Source organism: Chelonia mydas, chromosome 1 (genome assembly GCF_015237465.2).
Source record: "Chelonia mydas isolate rCheMyd1 chromosome 1, rCheMyd1.pri.v2, whole genome shotgun sequence".
Taxonomy (NCBI): domain Eukaryota; kingdom Metazoa; phylum Chordata; order Testudines; family Cheloniidae; genus Chelonia; species Chelonia mydas.
The window spans coordinates 115,929,023-115,943,170 of NC_057849.1; the positions used below are offsets into that span (position 1 = coordinate 115,929,023).

Here is a 14,148-nt window from a genome sequence, read left to right on the forward strand (position 1 = left end):
TCTCCACCAACCTGCCATTTTCTGCAATTGGGACTGAACTTTATTTGCAAAACCAAACAGAGGGCCCAAATTTCATAAGCAGCTGTCTAAACTTTCCATGCCCATAGACACTTAAATACACAAAGTGCCAGATCCAAAGCCCATGGAAGTCAGTGGGAATCTTTCTGTGGACTTCCACGGGCAGTTGCTCTGGTCTAAAATAGGTAAGTGGGTATACAAGTTAGGCAGACACTTCTTAAAATTGTGCTCTGTATTATCATCATCAGATATTATACTGAACAAAAGTAGAACACGCTGGGCCAAATCCATCTCTGGTGTAACTCCATTGACACCTGTGAAGTTCCACTAAGCTTAAGTTTTCTTCATTAGAATTAAACCTTTAAAGGTAACCCATTCCAAAGGAAGTTGCTGCTGCTCATATAGGGACAGACTGTGGACAGAGAGGGTGTAGTGAGCCTTCCCACCTGCAAAGCACAGCCACAATTGCAGTTTCTGAGCTTTGGGATGTGCAGTTACTGCCTCCTCTTACTACCTCCAGGAGCACAAGCCAGCAAAGGGAGGCAGGGAAGAGGTGTGTCCATGGCTTTGCCTCTACCTATGTCCCAGCTAGAGCTGGTCAAGCAAACAGTAGAGGAGTGCTACACCATCCAAAGGGACAGTGCAGCACGTGAACTCCCCTTTTTGTGTCCATAGGCGAGCTTTGGTAGGGATTGTGCATCTTCAGACACAATCCCGGCTGGATTGGTGGGGCTCTGAACTGCCACCAATTGGCCACTGGCTTAACTGCACAGTCTGGCCCATACTCCATATGTCTACACAGCAAAGAAAAACCCACAGCAGGCCCATGCCAACTGACTCAGGCTTGCAGGGCTCTGGCTGCAGGGCTGTTTCACTGCTGTTTAGATTTCCAGGCTCGGGCTGGAGCCTGGGCTTTAGGTCCCTGCAGGGGGGGAGCGTCCCATCTTTTTTGTTTTGTGTTTACACAGTGCCAGCACAATAAAGTCATAGAATCATAGATTAGGGTTGGAAGAGACCTCAGGAGGTCATCTAATCCAACGCCCTGCTCAAAGTAGGTCCAACCCCAATTAAATCAAAATCAAAATCCATGCCTAGAGCTCCTAGGAGCTACCACAAAATAAATAATAATGATCCATTTCCATATTTGGGATTGGATTTCAGACAAGGTTATCATGCTAAAGACTAGTAGGATGCAGAAAGAATAACCAGTTTACAGTTTTAGATCCCAATTCAGGAAAGTATTTAAGTACCTGCCTAAATACGTCCTTATTGAAATAGGGTTTAATTCTCATTGACTTCAGAAGGACTCAAGCACATGCTTAATTGTCCTTCCTGAATAAGAATGTTTTCCTGAATTGGATCCCTAGTTTCCAGTAGGATTCAAGAATAGAGGGGAAAGCAATGAAAAAAGTTTCCTTAACACTGAGACAAACATCTGAAAAACCTTGAAAACTGAAGAAATTCTGTGGAAATCATTGGGCCCAACAGACCGTAGGACAGCAAGAGGCAATCTCTCTGCCCAAAAATGACAGAAAGATTATTGAACTCCTGCACTGCGGAGGACTAAAGAAAAATGAAGTAGGTGGTTTTAGCTTGAGCTACTTTGTTACTGTTGCATAGCAATATTCCTACGTTCACCACCAGACATCTTTATTTCATGACATTGTTTCACCTAAGAAGAAAATAATTACTCATCGTATTATAGCTTAGTGGAATATGTTAGATATATTTTGTTGGATGGAATATATTTAACATATTTGGCTGAATGGCGAAATGAGCGAAAAACATAATTACAATTTTCCTAAGCAAAAAAAAAAAAAGAATGTGGCATAGAAGTACTTCCTGTTGCTTCTGGCTATGTATTTATATGGAGACTGAACTACTAAAAATAAGCGAGGATTAATGCCTTAATTACCATACCATCTGTCCCAGTCCAGTATCACCAGCAGGAGCAGAAAAAACAACTCCTCTTCTCCCCTGCTCCACAAGTGTAACCAATCCCCCCCAACACACAGCCACATAGAGGAGCAACTCCACCACTACCACCTTTCTGGGAACAATCCTTAAAAGGCTGCTTTCCTTTGGAAGGCACCAGACCAGCAGCAGACCTTCACAGCCCAACAGCCTGGTGACATCAGTCAACCAGTTCAGGATCTGATCCTATTCCACTGAAGTCAAGAGGAGCCTTGCCCTTTATTTCAGTGGAGTAGAACCAGATCCTCAGTGCACATCTCAGAAGGACATCATCACCAGCAGCACATAGTATTCCCCATCATCTATAAGTAAGGCTGTGATTCTGTCACACAGGTTGCAGAAGTCACAGATTCCATGACTTTCTGTGACCTTCTTGTCTTCCGCACCTGCAGCAGCCGGTGCAACAGGCCTGAGCAGCATCGATCCTGGGGGTAGCCCTGGGGACTGTCTAAGCAGCAACAGTCCCGAGGACGGCTGGAGCAGCGGCCCTAGAGGCTATTAGGAAAGCAGTCTCCAGGGTCCTCGGAGCAGCGGGCTGTCAAGGGCAGTCAGCCCCCACCCCTGGAACAGGTGCCTCCCAGAGCAGCGGCACCTCAGGGCCCTCCAGAGCAGCGGGCCCCAGGAGCAGATTTAGTCCTGGGTATTTCTCATGAATTTTTGTTTATTGCCCATGACCTGTCCATGACTTTTATTAAAAATACCCGTGACTAAATCTTAGCCTTAACTAGAAACCATTTGATATTTTTTCTAGAAAGCAAAGATGAAAAGAAGTTAGGTCATATTGTCCTTCCCCAAACCAGAATATCCTTCAGAGCTTTGTCTTATCTAGTTTTAAATGCTTCACAGCAAGAGGGAACTGAAGTGTATGAATCATACTAAAAAAAAACAAAGATCACTGGTTGGATATTTTTAAAAATTATACATTTTTAATTTTGATGGGAAAAAACATTTTCATCTCCCCCTCCCCTTTTAACGAATGCTAGAAATAAACTGGGAGCCCAATCCTGCCCCCAGAGTGAATATTCCTAGAAATCAATGGGACTACTCACAAGAATAAACACTACATGCAGGTTTTGGTGTTTACAGGATTGACTCATAATTTGTATCTGCAAAAGAGTGTGCAAGAATTACTCACGGGTAAATGTCCAAGTAGAGGTGTAATACTGTCAGAAACATATACGATGGTTCCATCTGTGGTGACTGCTATAATGAAGCCATCTAATGCCTAAGAGAAATGCACAAGTGGAGAGTTCTTTAACAGTAGTATGGGCTTTTATCGGTAATTCTCATTGTACATTGATCAAAACCTTTTACCTCACCACCACATTATTAGTAGGTTGTAGGAACATTATCTCAAGCTGCACAACAGTAATTCTCTGATTTCACAGTCTTATCTCACTTATACAATGTTCTTTGTAGTTCAGCAAAATATACTAGCTGAGACAACAAAAGGCTTACAAGAATATTTCAGATATCAGTTTTTAAATTAATAATAATGCAAGATGGCTAAGCCTGGATCCTTGGAAGTTATTAAAAAAAGTTAGCTTTGTGTAAATATCAAAGCATCATGAAAGGACACAGTGCTATCTCAAATAATAATTACCCACAAAATTAATCTGTTTGTATTAATGTAACATTGTATATTACTATGCTTTCATGTAAATAAAAGCAACAGAAATGACCAAGTAATCTTTAGCTTCAGGTTTAACAGAGGTGACTTATTTTAAAGATCATGGTATTAGATTATTCATTAGTGGCACAATTCACCTTTGTGCAGAGAGTCAATATAGCACTTGCGCATTACTTAAATGCCACACAGCAGCAGATTCTCCAGCCCTGTGATTTAAGTGGGGGCACCTGCCTTGTACAAGCCCTCTGCATAGGAGAAAATATCACCCTAAAATATTTTATCATGTAAAAATATTTTGTTCATAGCCATATCTGAAATCAATAGCCTACTCCGTCTTGAGCTAAACCTTCTAAGTGAATCTAAAGCAAGGCCTCATCTACTACTCCAACAATGAGAAGCAAACAAATAAGAAGCACTTACAGTATTTGGTCAAGTACAGTATTAAATTCTTAGCTCCAGTCCTGCTCCCACTGAAGCTGATGAGCCAATAGCAAAACTCCCATTGACTTCAGTGGGAGCAGGTCTGGATCCATAAATCAATCGATCTAAGTTCTGATATTGGTGCTGATCACCTAGGGAGGTTGGTGGAATCTCCATCCTTAGAAGAAGGAAGGACAATAGCACTATACAATCTCTTTGTAGTGAGTAAGATACATCCTCTTACTCTTTCAGCTGATTGACAAACAGGAAAATGAACTTCTGGCTTTACTGTTTCTTGCCTTCATTTCTTTAGTGAGCTGGCCCTTGGCAAATATTGTACTTCCAAGATAGACTAAGTCATCAACTCTTTCGTACTCTTCGCCTTCAATTTCACATCTGCCAGTGTTGATAGCGTTCTCTCCTATCTCCATGGTCTTGATCTTCTGTGTACTGTTTCAAAGTCCCACTTTAGCAGCTTCTGTTTTCATGCTCTCAAGAGTGGTGCAGGATCAGGTCATTATCAAGACAGGAGCCATTTCGCTGCAGTCAAAGACACTTTGGGGTTTTTTGAGCCATTGCTTGCAAAAAGCATGCTTTTATAGCTGGACAAAGAATATTTTTAAACAGCATCTTCTCCAAACATCAGTAAGTTAGAACTTGTTTGGGTGAGAGAGAGAGAGCGAGAGAGAGTGAGAGAGCGAACAGTTCAACAGGACCTCCGAATATCTACTAAGCACCGGCTCATGAAGAATCATAGTGCTATCTTCTACTGGTAACTGCCATACAAGAAAAGTCTGCAAAAAAGGAAGGTTACTTATCTTGTACTAACTGGAATTCTTCAAGATGTGTGGTCCCAATGGGTATTCATTGTGAGTGCGCATGCACTCCTTGTGCCTCAGACTAGAAGATATTTCAGTAGCAGTGTCTGTTGACCTGTGCTTGTGCAAGACACCTCGCCGTGCTCCGGTTGCAAGTGTATGCCTGGGCGAGAGGCCACCTGTGGGATGGTGGTGAACCAAAGTTTTCTTAAAAAGAAAAGGAGTACTTGTGGCAAATTAGAGACTAACAAAGTTTTCTTGGCCAGCAAGGTGCTAACAGGATTACTGTTGTCTCATCCTGCTTGATCTTCCTGAGGACACCAGGGAATAAGGGAATGGGAGGGAAGACGTACTTTGGTGGGTCCAATCACTATAAGAAGGAATCCCTCTGGAGTTGTGCCTGTGGGCAGCTTAGGAGCATTATGCTATACACTTTCTTGGTCGCTTGGGTCACAAAGACATCCCAGGATGGAGAGAGCTCCACTACCGGAAGTACTGCATGGCTAAAGGGTGGATCTCCCACTTGTGATCTTTGTGGAAAACGCCTGCAGAGGCTATCTGTCAAGGCATTCATTACTGCCAGTAGGTGCACTGCTGAGATGGGGATCTGATGCTGGATGGACCAGTTCCAGAGTTAGATTGCTTCCATGCAGAGTGGGGCAGACTTCACTCTTCCTTGTTTGTTTATATAAAATATTGTAGTCACATTGTCTGACATGACTTCAACATGTGCAATACAGATGAAGGGAAGAAACCTCTCGCAAGCATTGTGCACTGTCCAAAGCTTGAAAAGATTGTTATGCTGTTTGGTTTATTGTAAAGTGCAGGAGCCCTGGGCTAGATGGTCATCCAGGTTAGTTTCTCAGTCAAGCATGGAGGCACCCATAATTAATGTCTTTTTGGGGGGTAGGGGAATAAAGGAACCCCTATGCAGACAGTGTCTTTGATTTCCCACCAGGTGAATGACATTAGGATATTCTGAGGAAGCAAGACTCATTTGTCAAGGGTGTCCCTACTTGGAGTGTAAACCATCCACAAACATGCCTGAAGGCACCAGAGGTACAGACTTGAGAAAGATATCAGGTAGATCGGGGTTCTCAACCTTTTTCTTTCTGAGGCCCCCCTCAACATGCGATCACAACTCCATGGCCCAACTGTGCCACAACAACTGTTTCTCTGGATATAAAAGCCAGGGCCAGTGTTAGGGGGTAGCAAGCAGAGCAACTGCCTGTGAAGCTAAACTGCTCAGGCTTAGGCTTCAGCCCTGGGTGATGGACCTCAGGGCCCCAGACATCAGCCCCAAGTGGTGGGGCTTTGGCTTTCATGGATCAGGTCCTCAAGGAATCAAATTTGAAGCACTTCGAGGAGAGGAAAGTGATCAGGAACAGTCAGAATGGATTCACCAAGGGCAAGTGAAGCCTGACTAACCTAATACCCTTCAATGATGAGATAACGGGCTCTGTGGATGAGGGAAAAGTTATGCCTTGACTTTAGCAAAACTTTTGATACTTGCCAGCAAGTTAAAGAAGTATGGGCTGGATGAATGGATTATAAGGTGGACAGAAAGCTTGCTAGATCATCAGACTCAAAGGGTAGCCATCAATGGCTCCATGTCTAGTTGGCAGCCGGTATCAAGTGGAGTGCCCCAAGGGTTGGTCCTGGGGTTGGTTTTGTTCAATATCTTCATTAATGATCTGGAGGATGGCATGGATTGCACCCTCAGCAAGTTTGCAGATGACACTAAACTGGGAGGAGTGGTAGATACGCTGGAGGGTAGGGATAGGATACAAAGGGCCCTAGACAAATTAGAGGATTGGGCCAAAAGAAATCTGATGAGGTTCAACAACGACAAGTGCAAAGTCCTGCACTTAGGACGGAAGAATCCCATGCACCGCTACAGACTAGGGACCGAATGGCTAGGCAGCAGTTCTGCAGAAAAGAACCTAGGGGTTACAGTGGATGAGAAACTGGATATGAGTCAAGAGTGTGCCCTTGTTGCCAAGAAGGCTAACAGCATTTTGGGCTGTATAAGTAGGAGCATTGCCAGCAGATCGAGGGACGTAATAGGGAGGGGATTTGATAGCTGCTTTCAACTACCTGAAAGGGGGTTCCAAAGAGGATGGATCTAGACTGTTCTCAATGGTACCAGATGACAGAGCAAGGAGTAATGGTCTCAAATTACAGTGAGGGAGGTTTAGGTTGGATATTAGGAAAAACGTTTTCACTAGGAGGGTGGTGAAGCACTGGAATGGGTTACCTAGGGAGGTGGTGGAATCTCCTTCCTTAGAGGTTTTTAAGGTCAGGCTTGAGAAAGCCCTGGCTGGGATGATTTATGTGGGGATTAGGTCCTGCTTTGAGCAGGGGGTTGGACTAGATGACCTCCTGAGGTCCCTTCCAACCCTGATATTCTATGATTCTATGATTTCTGCCCTGGGCCCAAACCAATGAAATGCCGGCTCTGCTTGGCAGACTCCCTGAACCTACTCACGGTCCTCCACAGTGCCCCAGACTCCTGGTTGAGAATCACTGACATAGATGCAGGAATTCATATGGCCTAGAAGGACCAGGCAGGATCAGACTGCTGTCAAGGGGATGAGTCAAAGTTAGGTGGTGAGATCCCTCATTGTGAGGAATGTATCCTGACTTAAGTATGCCTTGCCCAAAATCGAGATCAGATTCACCCTGTTACATTCTAAAACTTGTGTGGGGCCTGAAGTGGACCTTTCTAGATTTACCTGAAGTCCCGAGGCGTAAAAGCGATTGCATAAGGAGAGGACTGCCATCTGCGCCTTCTGATACGACTGACCTGCGAGCAGCCAATCATCAAGGTAAGGAAATATTGGGCTGTCTTAAAGACGCAGACTTGCTGCTTCCATGGAGAGTGCCTTTATGAAACCTCCTGGGGCCACTGAGATGCCGAAGGAAAGAATTCTGAATTGAAAGTGCTCGAGGCTCAGCGTGGAATGCAGGAATCTCCTGTGTCCTGGATGAATGTCTATATGAAAGTAGGCATCCTTCAAATTGAGGGCTGCAAACCAGTCGCCTTTCTGTAGGGAGGGGATTATTAAGATCAAGGTGGTCATCCTGAATGTCAAATGGGCACATGAAGACATTTAGCTGTCTGAGGTGTAGGATGGGTCTCCAGCCCCCTTTCTTTTTGGGGATGAGGAAATATCTGGAGTAAAAGCCCTTCCTCCTGAGTTGAGGAGGCACAGGCTCTATCTAGCTGGATTTGGGAGTCCTCCTCCCATGTGTGAGTCCTCTTGTGAGAAGGGTCCCTGAAGAAGGACAGGGGATGGGATTTTCGAGAAGAGAAGACAGGAATTTGATAGTGTCACCAGTCGAGAAGCTATTGAGGACCCATTTATCCAACATGATGTGATGCCACATCAGGAGGAAAGAGGCCAAGCAGCCCTCAAAGAGTGTGGGGTAAGGGGAGTGCAGAGAAAGGGCAGTGCGAAGACTTGTTGGTGATACTCAACCATCCTTTGCTGGTGGAAGTCTGGGACTAAAGAGAGGGTGGTGATGGTGGTACATTTTCCTGCTACTTTGCGCACTTTGATGTTTCCAAGGAGGCTCACAAACCCTTGGATGACAGAAGGACAGAGGGCCAGGACGGAGGAGGCAGCTGGGAATATTTCCTTTGGGGTGCCAGGGTACAGTTCCCCAAGGAGCAGAGTGGTGTGTGACTGTTCTTAAGGGAATGAAGTGACTCATCTGTTTTCTGGCTAAACAGGTTGTTACCCTAGAAGGGGAGATCTTCTACTGTTGCTGGACCTCCTTGGGGAACCCCGAGGATTGCAGACATGTATCTCATGATGACTGAAGTCGCCATGGAATGGAAAACCGTCTCCGCTGCATCCAGCGACGCTTGATGAGATGGTCTGGCAACAATTCCCCTCAGTCAAGGATGGCCCGGAATTGGGGCCTGGCTGAAATTTGTTTTTCCTACTGAAGAGATATAGTCTCTTGTCATCCTGGTCTGAAGGAGTGGGCGTGGGTTGGAGCAGTTTGTTGTGCTCCTTGGCAGCCTGGACCAGGGCGAATGTAGCCTCAGAGTGAAGGTACCCTGAAATGGGAGCACTGTACTGAATTTCCATGGAGGCACCAACCAACTGCAGCAACACTCTCTGCCCTGGCACCACAAGCCTAATCCCAGCCCAGTTAGGAGGGGTGGGGGGTCCCAGGGAGGGGGTTGGCTGGACAGTGAACCCACCCTGCACTCACCCCACAGTGGGAGTTCCTCTTCCATGGGGCTGGGCCCAGCTTCCCACTCCAGGCATTGCAACCTGTTGCTTTGCCCCCAGACACCAGGCTGCAAAGCCACTCATGCAAATTTGGCCCAGCTGGACAAAGTGGTGGCTGGACCAAACTTGAGATAGGGGTCCTGTGCCAAATGCAAGTGAATTCGGGTCTGATTTCTGAGGGTGCAATTGCACCCATGGACCCTGGCTAAAGCCTCCCTGACCTGGACCACTACAGAGTTCAGGATGGGGTTGGAACACAAATGTCCCACCCCGTTGGCTGGGACAAAGTACTTTTTCTCCACCATTTTCGGGGTTAGAGTGCACTAGCTGGGGGTGTCAGATATTGGCAATGACATGCCTTCCCTCGCTGCGGCCCCACCAACCTGCCTGCAGGCACGACAGCTGTGGGGAGAGGGGGTGGCAGTCTGGATGCCAGGGCTTTCCAGGAGGAGGGGAAGCTGAGGCAGGGCAGCAGCAGAGAGAGGTACCATGCAGTTCTGCGAGCTCCCAGCTGAAAACCCTGGCATCTGGACTGCAGCCCCTTCCTTTTCCCACAGCCTCCCGACCCAGCCTGCAGCATCAGTACTCCAGCAGGGGCTCCCTCACTGGGCGGAGATGTGGGGCCCCCATCCTCTTACCTCCTGTGTGGTCCCTGAGTGCAGGCAGGTTTGTGGGGCTGCAGCCAAGGAAGGCATGTCCCAGCCCTTCCTTCTTTGCTCCAGCCTCACAAACCTGCCTGCAGTCAGGGCCTTTCTTCTAAAAGAAGTTCTCAATAAGTGACATGTCACTGCCAATATCCAAATCCTGTTACCAATGAAGTTGATGGGATGGGATGGGATTAGTTCCTGGCAAAATGTTGCTATTAACTAGAAGTGTTGATATCAGGGTTGGTATCAAGTGGCATCCACTGTATCTAAGAAAAAAGAAAACCGAATTACAATACAAGAAATTTTGAGTGGGAACACTAGCAAAAAGCTGCAAACACTGAGGGGTTCTCTCTCAGACCACAAGTGGTAGAAAGGAACTGGAGAGGTGGTCGGTCCGCAGCACCCTTTGTACCCTCAGTTTAAAACAGGAGGTGGGGAAGGGTGCAGGCACGGACTGGTGGACCCTGCTACTGAAAAATCTTCTGGTCTCAGGCACACGGAGTGCATTCCAACCCACAGAGAATACCCACAGGGACGAGCACTCAAAGAAGAATCCAAGTCATTTGCCCATTCATTTGTTTCCACCTCAAGGGAATATTTTTAATTCAATGTGAAGGGAGTTATGTGTGTAAATTCCTGTGCACTGAAATGAGAATCTACAATTATGTCAGGCAAGTGCAAATGAAGTGTCTCTTACAAACCCGCTTGCAACATTCACAAGTGCCATAGAAAAATGAAAGACAGATACAATAGATGCAAACTAACAGCTGTATCAAACAAAACTATTAGTTAATTATTTCCATTTGCTTCAAAGCATGAGCATTAACAGAAAGGAAAGTTAAATATTTAACAAGAAGAAAACTTATCATGAAAAACTAAAAGGTAATGGTGACCAAATAGTGGAGCCTCCGAGAGAATTTACAGCTATCCACTCCCAGCATAGGAAAGTTGCTCCTGCTGACTATTTGCATCTTCCTGCACCCATACAGTGAATCATGTCCATTCACACTTTTTTCTTCATACTAATGTTCATAAATCACAGCAGAGAAAACAAATAAGCAGTGAAAACATGTTATTAAATGACACTCCAAAACCAAATAACCTTTACATTTTTAGTAGCAGAAAAGACAATTAACAAAGTTGTAGTTATTTACAAGATAGAAAATTACATTTTGGCAGCTCATTTGGATTTCATATCAAACCTACACAAACATCACTGAGTCATTTCCCTAAAAATCTCTGCTAGTTTTAGAAACTCCTATGGTATAATTTAACTGTGATTTAATAGAATATAATTGCAAAGTGCTTCTGCTCCCTATTATAATAAAGATGTCTTTGATAGGAACTTTGGAAATGATTGCACTGCCAGTATTAATGGTGTCAAGTCAACAAGGGCTGTCATTTTCTATGTTTGTATAATACCTAGCACAATAGGGTTTTGGCATGGATGACCTTTAGGTGCCAATGCAGTATAAATGTTAAATAAAATAATAATAATATATATATATATACAAAAAAGGAGATATGGCAAGCTTTCCCTTTCCCTATCTTATATTTGTAGCAATAAAATGTATATCATAATTTGAATTTATTTTATGTATTACATTTAATGTGTGTCTGTTCCATTTTTAAAAATGGATTTTTATTGACTGCAGTACTTCGGTTACTGCAGTGTCCAAGCATGGAATGGAACCCATATTGGTTTCCAGTCTTTTTGTTTCATGGTGGCTCTGCTTTATGGTCAAGTACAATAAAATCTAAAGTTCTTCTCTTTTTGGGATCACAGACATATTGTTGCTCTAGAATAATGTGCACGTCCGTAGCAAAAATTATATGCATTTTTACCTCCAACATCAGCTGGGTGAATTCTTCATTGCTGAGAAACGAAGGCTTCCAGTCTTGCTGAATTTCACAAATCTCTGTCTGTGCTGAGACTTCTAAACAAATAACAACATTACAATTTTTTTTAAAAATCCAAAGAAAAGTATATTTTGCAAAACTATATACAAATTGCTGCTAAGGGATGTAAATATTGTGTATAACTTGAAATGAAGAGAGATTTTCAAGCACTGGACATGCATGCAGTGCAAGAATATGGATAATATCCTCATTGGGCCATGTCCGGAGGTCCTTACTCAGTTTTTATTCAGCCAAACCCCATTGTCTTCAATAGGAGTTTGCAGTCAAATGGCCATTGATTTCAATCAGTGTATTACCTAGGTGAATTTTGAATAAAAAAAAAGCAAAATTGCATGAGGATTAGCATATATCAAATATGTAGTTACGGTTTACTGAGTTTCAGACTTAGGATGGGAATGACCAAGGGCTAGATTTTGGCCTACAGCCACAACGCCGAGTAGGGGCAGTGAAAAAGCATCCTTGAGGAAGCTGGAGGACTGTGCCTTAGAAACCACAATCGCTCCCCCAGTTGCTTGGTGCACAGGTGGAATGTACAATTTACAACAGCATCTCTTGTGATGGAGCATCCTTCTCCCCTCACACCATCTCCAGCCAGCTCCACAGCGCAGTGCAGGCCAGAGGATGGGGAAGCAAACCAGAGCTTCACTCACAAAAAACAGTTGGAAAATGCAATCTCCTATCCTTTAAAATAAAAATCTGACTGTGAAGCTGTCTGGTGGTTTGATGGTGGCATTCTGTTCCGTCACATGGAAGCACCGTCCAATAAACACTCCTAGGGCATTCGTCCTTTGTAAGTTTTCACTTGGAGAAGTGCCAGTGTATGATAATTATAAATCATGGCTCTGTAGTTAAGACTGAACCCAAATGAGAGCTGATTGAATCATATTTGTTGAATAATTTATTTCAAATAACATTTCCAATTAGTATTGGTACATTATGGACCTCGGTGGCTAAGTAATGTAAGGATGTATTTGTCAGATAAATTATTTGATACATTTCTCAAAATTTTATACATATTTGCCTAATAATCTGTTCAGTATTCACCCAGCTCTAATAAAAGTACACTTGAGCGCTAACACTGGTAGTCGGGTAGAGGATAATTGTGGCCTCTCTACTCTACTCTGATTAACCTAATCTGTCAACATTTATAGAGCACTTAATGCCACTTTCTCCCTGTTTCAAGAGACTGACCACAAAAATAAAAATGGCTGAATGATTTAAAAGGCAGTAAACCTATAATACTGTCTGCGTGAAGTGTCTCATGGAAGCACCCACACAAGCACAGGTTAGTGCTTTTATCAGTGGAGCTGCAGCAGTCTGTTTCCCACTAAATTAACTTTTTCAGCATTGCTGGGGTTGTCTTGATATCACAATGCAGTGGCTTTACAGATCCAGAATGTTCAGCAGATGGCTGAGAAAAAAAGGATCAGCTCCAATCAGCTCTTTATTATGTACCCTGCAAAATGCAGAATATTTTACAGTAGATACTAGCATGGCAAAAATGGCATATTTGAAAAATCAATTTCTGGAAGAATTATTTGAATTTTGCTAAGCTTCCTTGGATTAATAGAAAGAGACTGTTTAGTGAGCAGGAAATCTGAAAATTGATCTGCTTTTCTGTTATAACTGATTAATTGTAATTAATTAATTATAAATGATTGGTTTAGAAAGCCAAATGTAAGAGAAAATACTATTGAACACAACAAATAAAACCATCATATACAATGGGGATAAAGCAATGTTTTTAAACTGAATTGTTTGTTTTGTAGTATGTTGCATGTTTACTGTTGATTTAAACTTTTAAATAATGGACTTTTGTCTGAAAAGTATCTTTCTTTCTTTCTTTCTTTCTTTCTTTCTTTCTTTCTTTCTTTCTTTCTTTCTTTCTTAAAGGGTACAAAACCAATAGCAATTCAGTCCAACCTCTATATACAATCATAGGCTGTTTACTAAACAGAGAACAATCAGGTAAAAGAAAGTAAAATGCCTTTTTTGAGTAAATTATTGGTGCTATCAGCTACTCCATTTACGCTTATTATTACACTTATGTGGTTGTTCTTTAGTGGATTTTTTAAAGTGTGCATATTAACATCTTCCTTTACTCTGCCTTGGGCAGCTAAAAAGAAAGATATATCATTACTGTCACATTTTAAATAGGTATATACAATTATCAAAGAAGCTGAAAAGAATAACAGATATAATGAAACTTTCAGATGTCCCAATTGTGCCCTCTTGCATGAAATCACTTTGTCTATGGCAATATTTAATTAAAAGAGAACCATCACTACAATAACAGATTAACTATAATTCTTTCCTCAATTATTTTGACATTTGTGACTTAATTATGTTGGTGTCATGATGTAAGAGTTTTTAACTGCTTCTTTATTACACCCATATCTCTCAACTCTGAGAAGGTGGAAAGATTGTCCAAGGAATAAAAGAGAGCAAAATGGCAAAGATTAATTCACTAGGCC

At 43.1% G+C, this 14,148-nt stretch overlaps 1 protein-coding gene across 2 annotated transcripts in view; it reads right to left on the reverse strand.

Annotated features, from left to right (window-relative positions):
• The window catches only part of NPAS2 (neuronal PAS domain protein 2), a 174,959-nt gene that overhangs the window by 63,865 nt on the left and 96,946 nt on the right, over positions 1–14,148 (reverse strand). For both annotated transcript variants that reach the window (XM_007068965.4, XM_043536900.1), the window contains exons 4-5: positions 11,600–11,691; positions 3,128–3,217 (exon numbers count right to left, since the gene is read on the reverse strand). In XM_007068965.4, the coding sequence (XP_007069027.3) occupies positions 3,128–3,217; positions 11,600–11,691 (182 nt within the window). The remainder of the gene's footprint in view (positions 1–3,127; positions 3,218–11,599; positions 11,692–14,148) is intronic.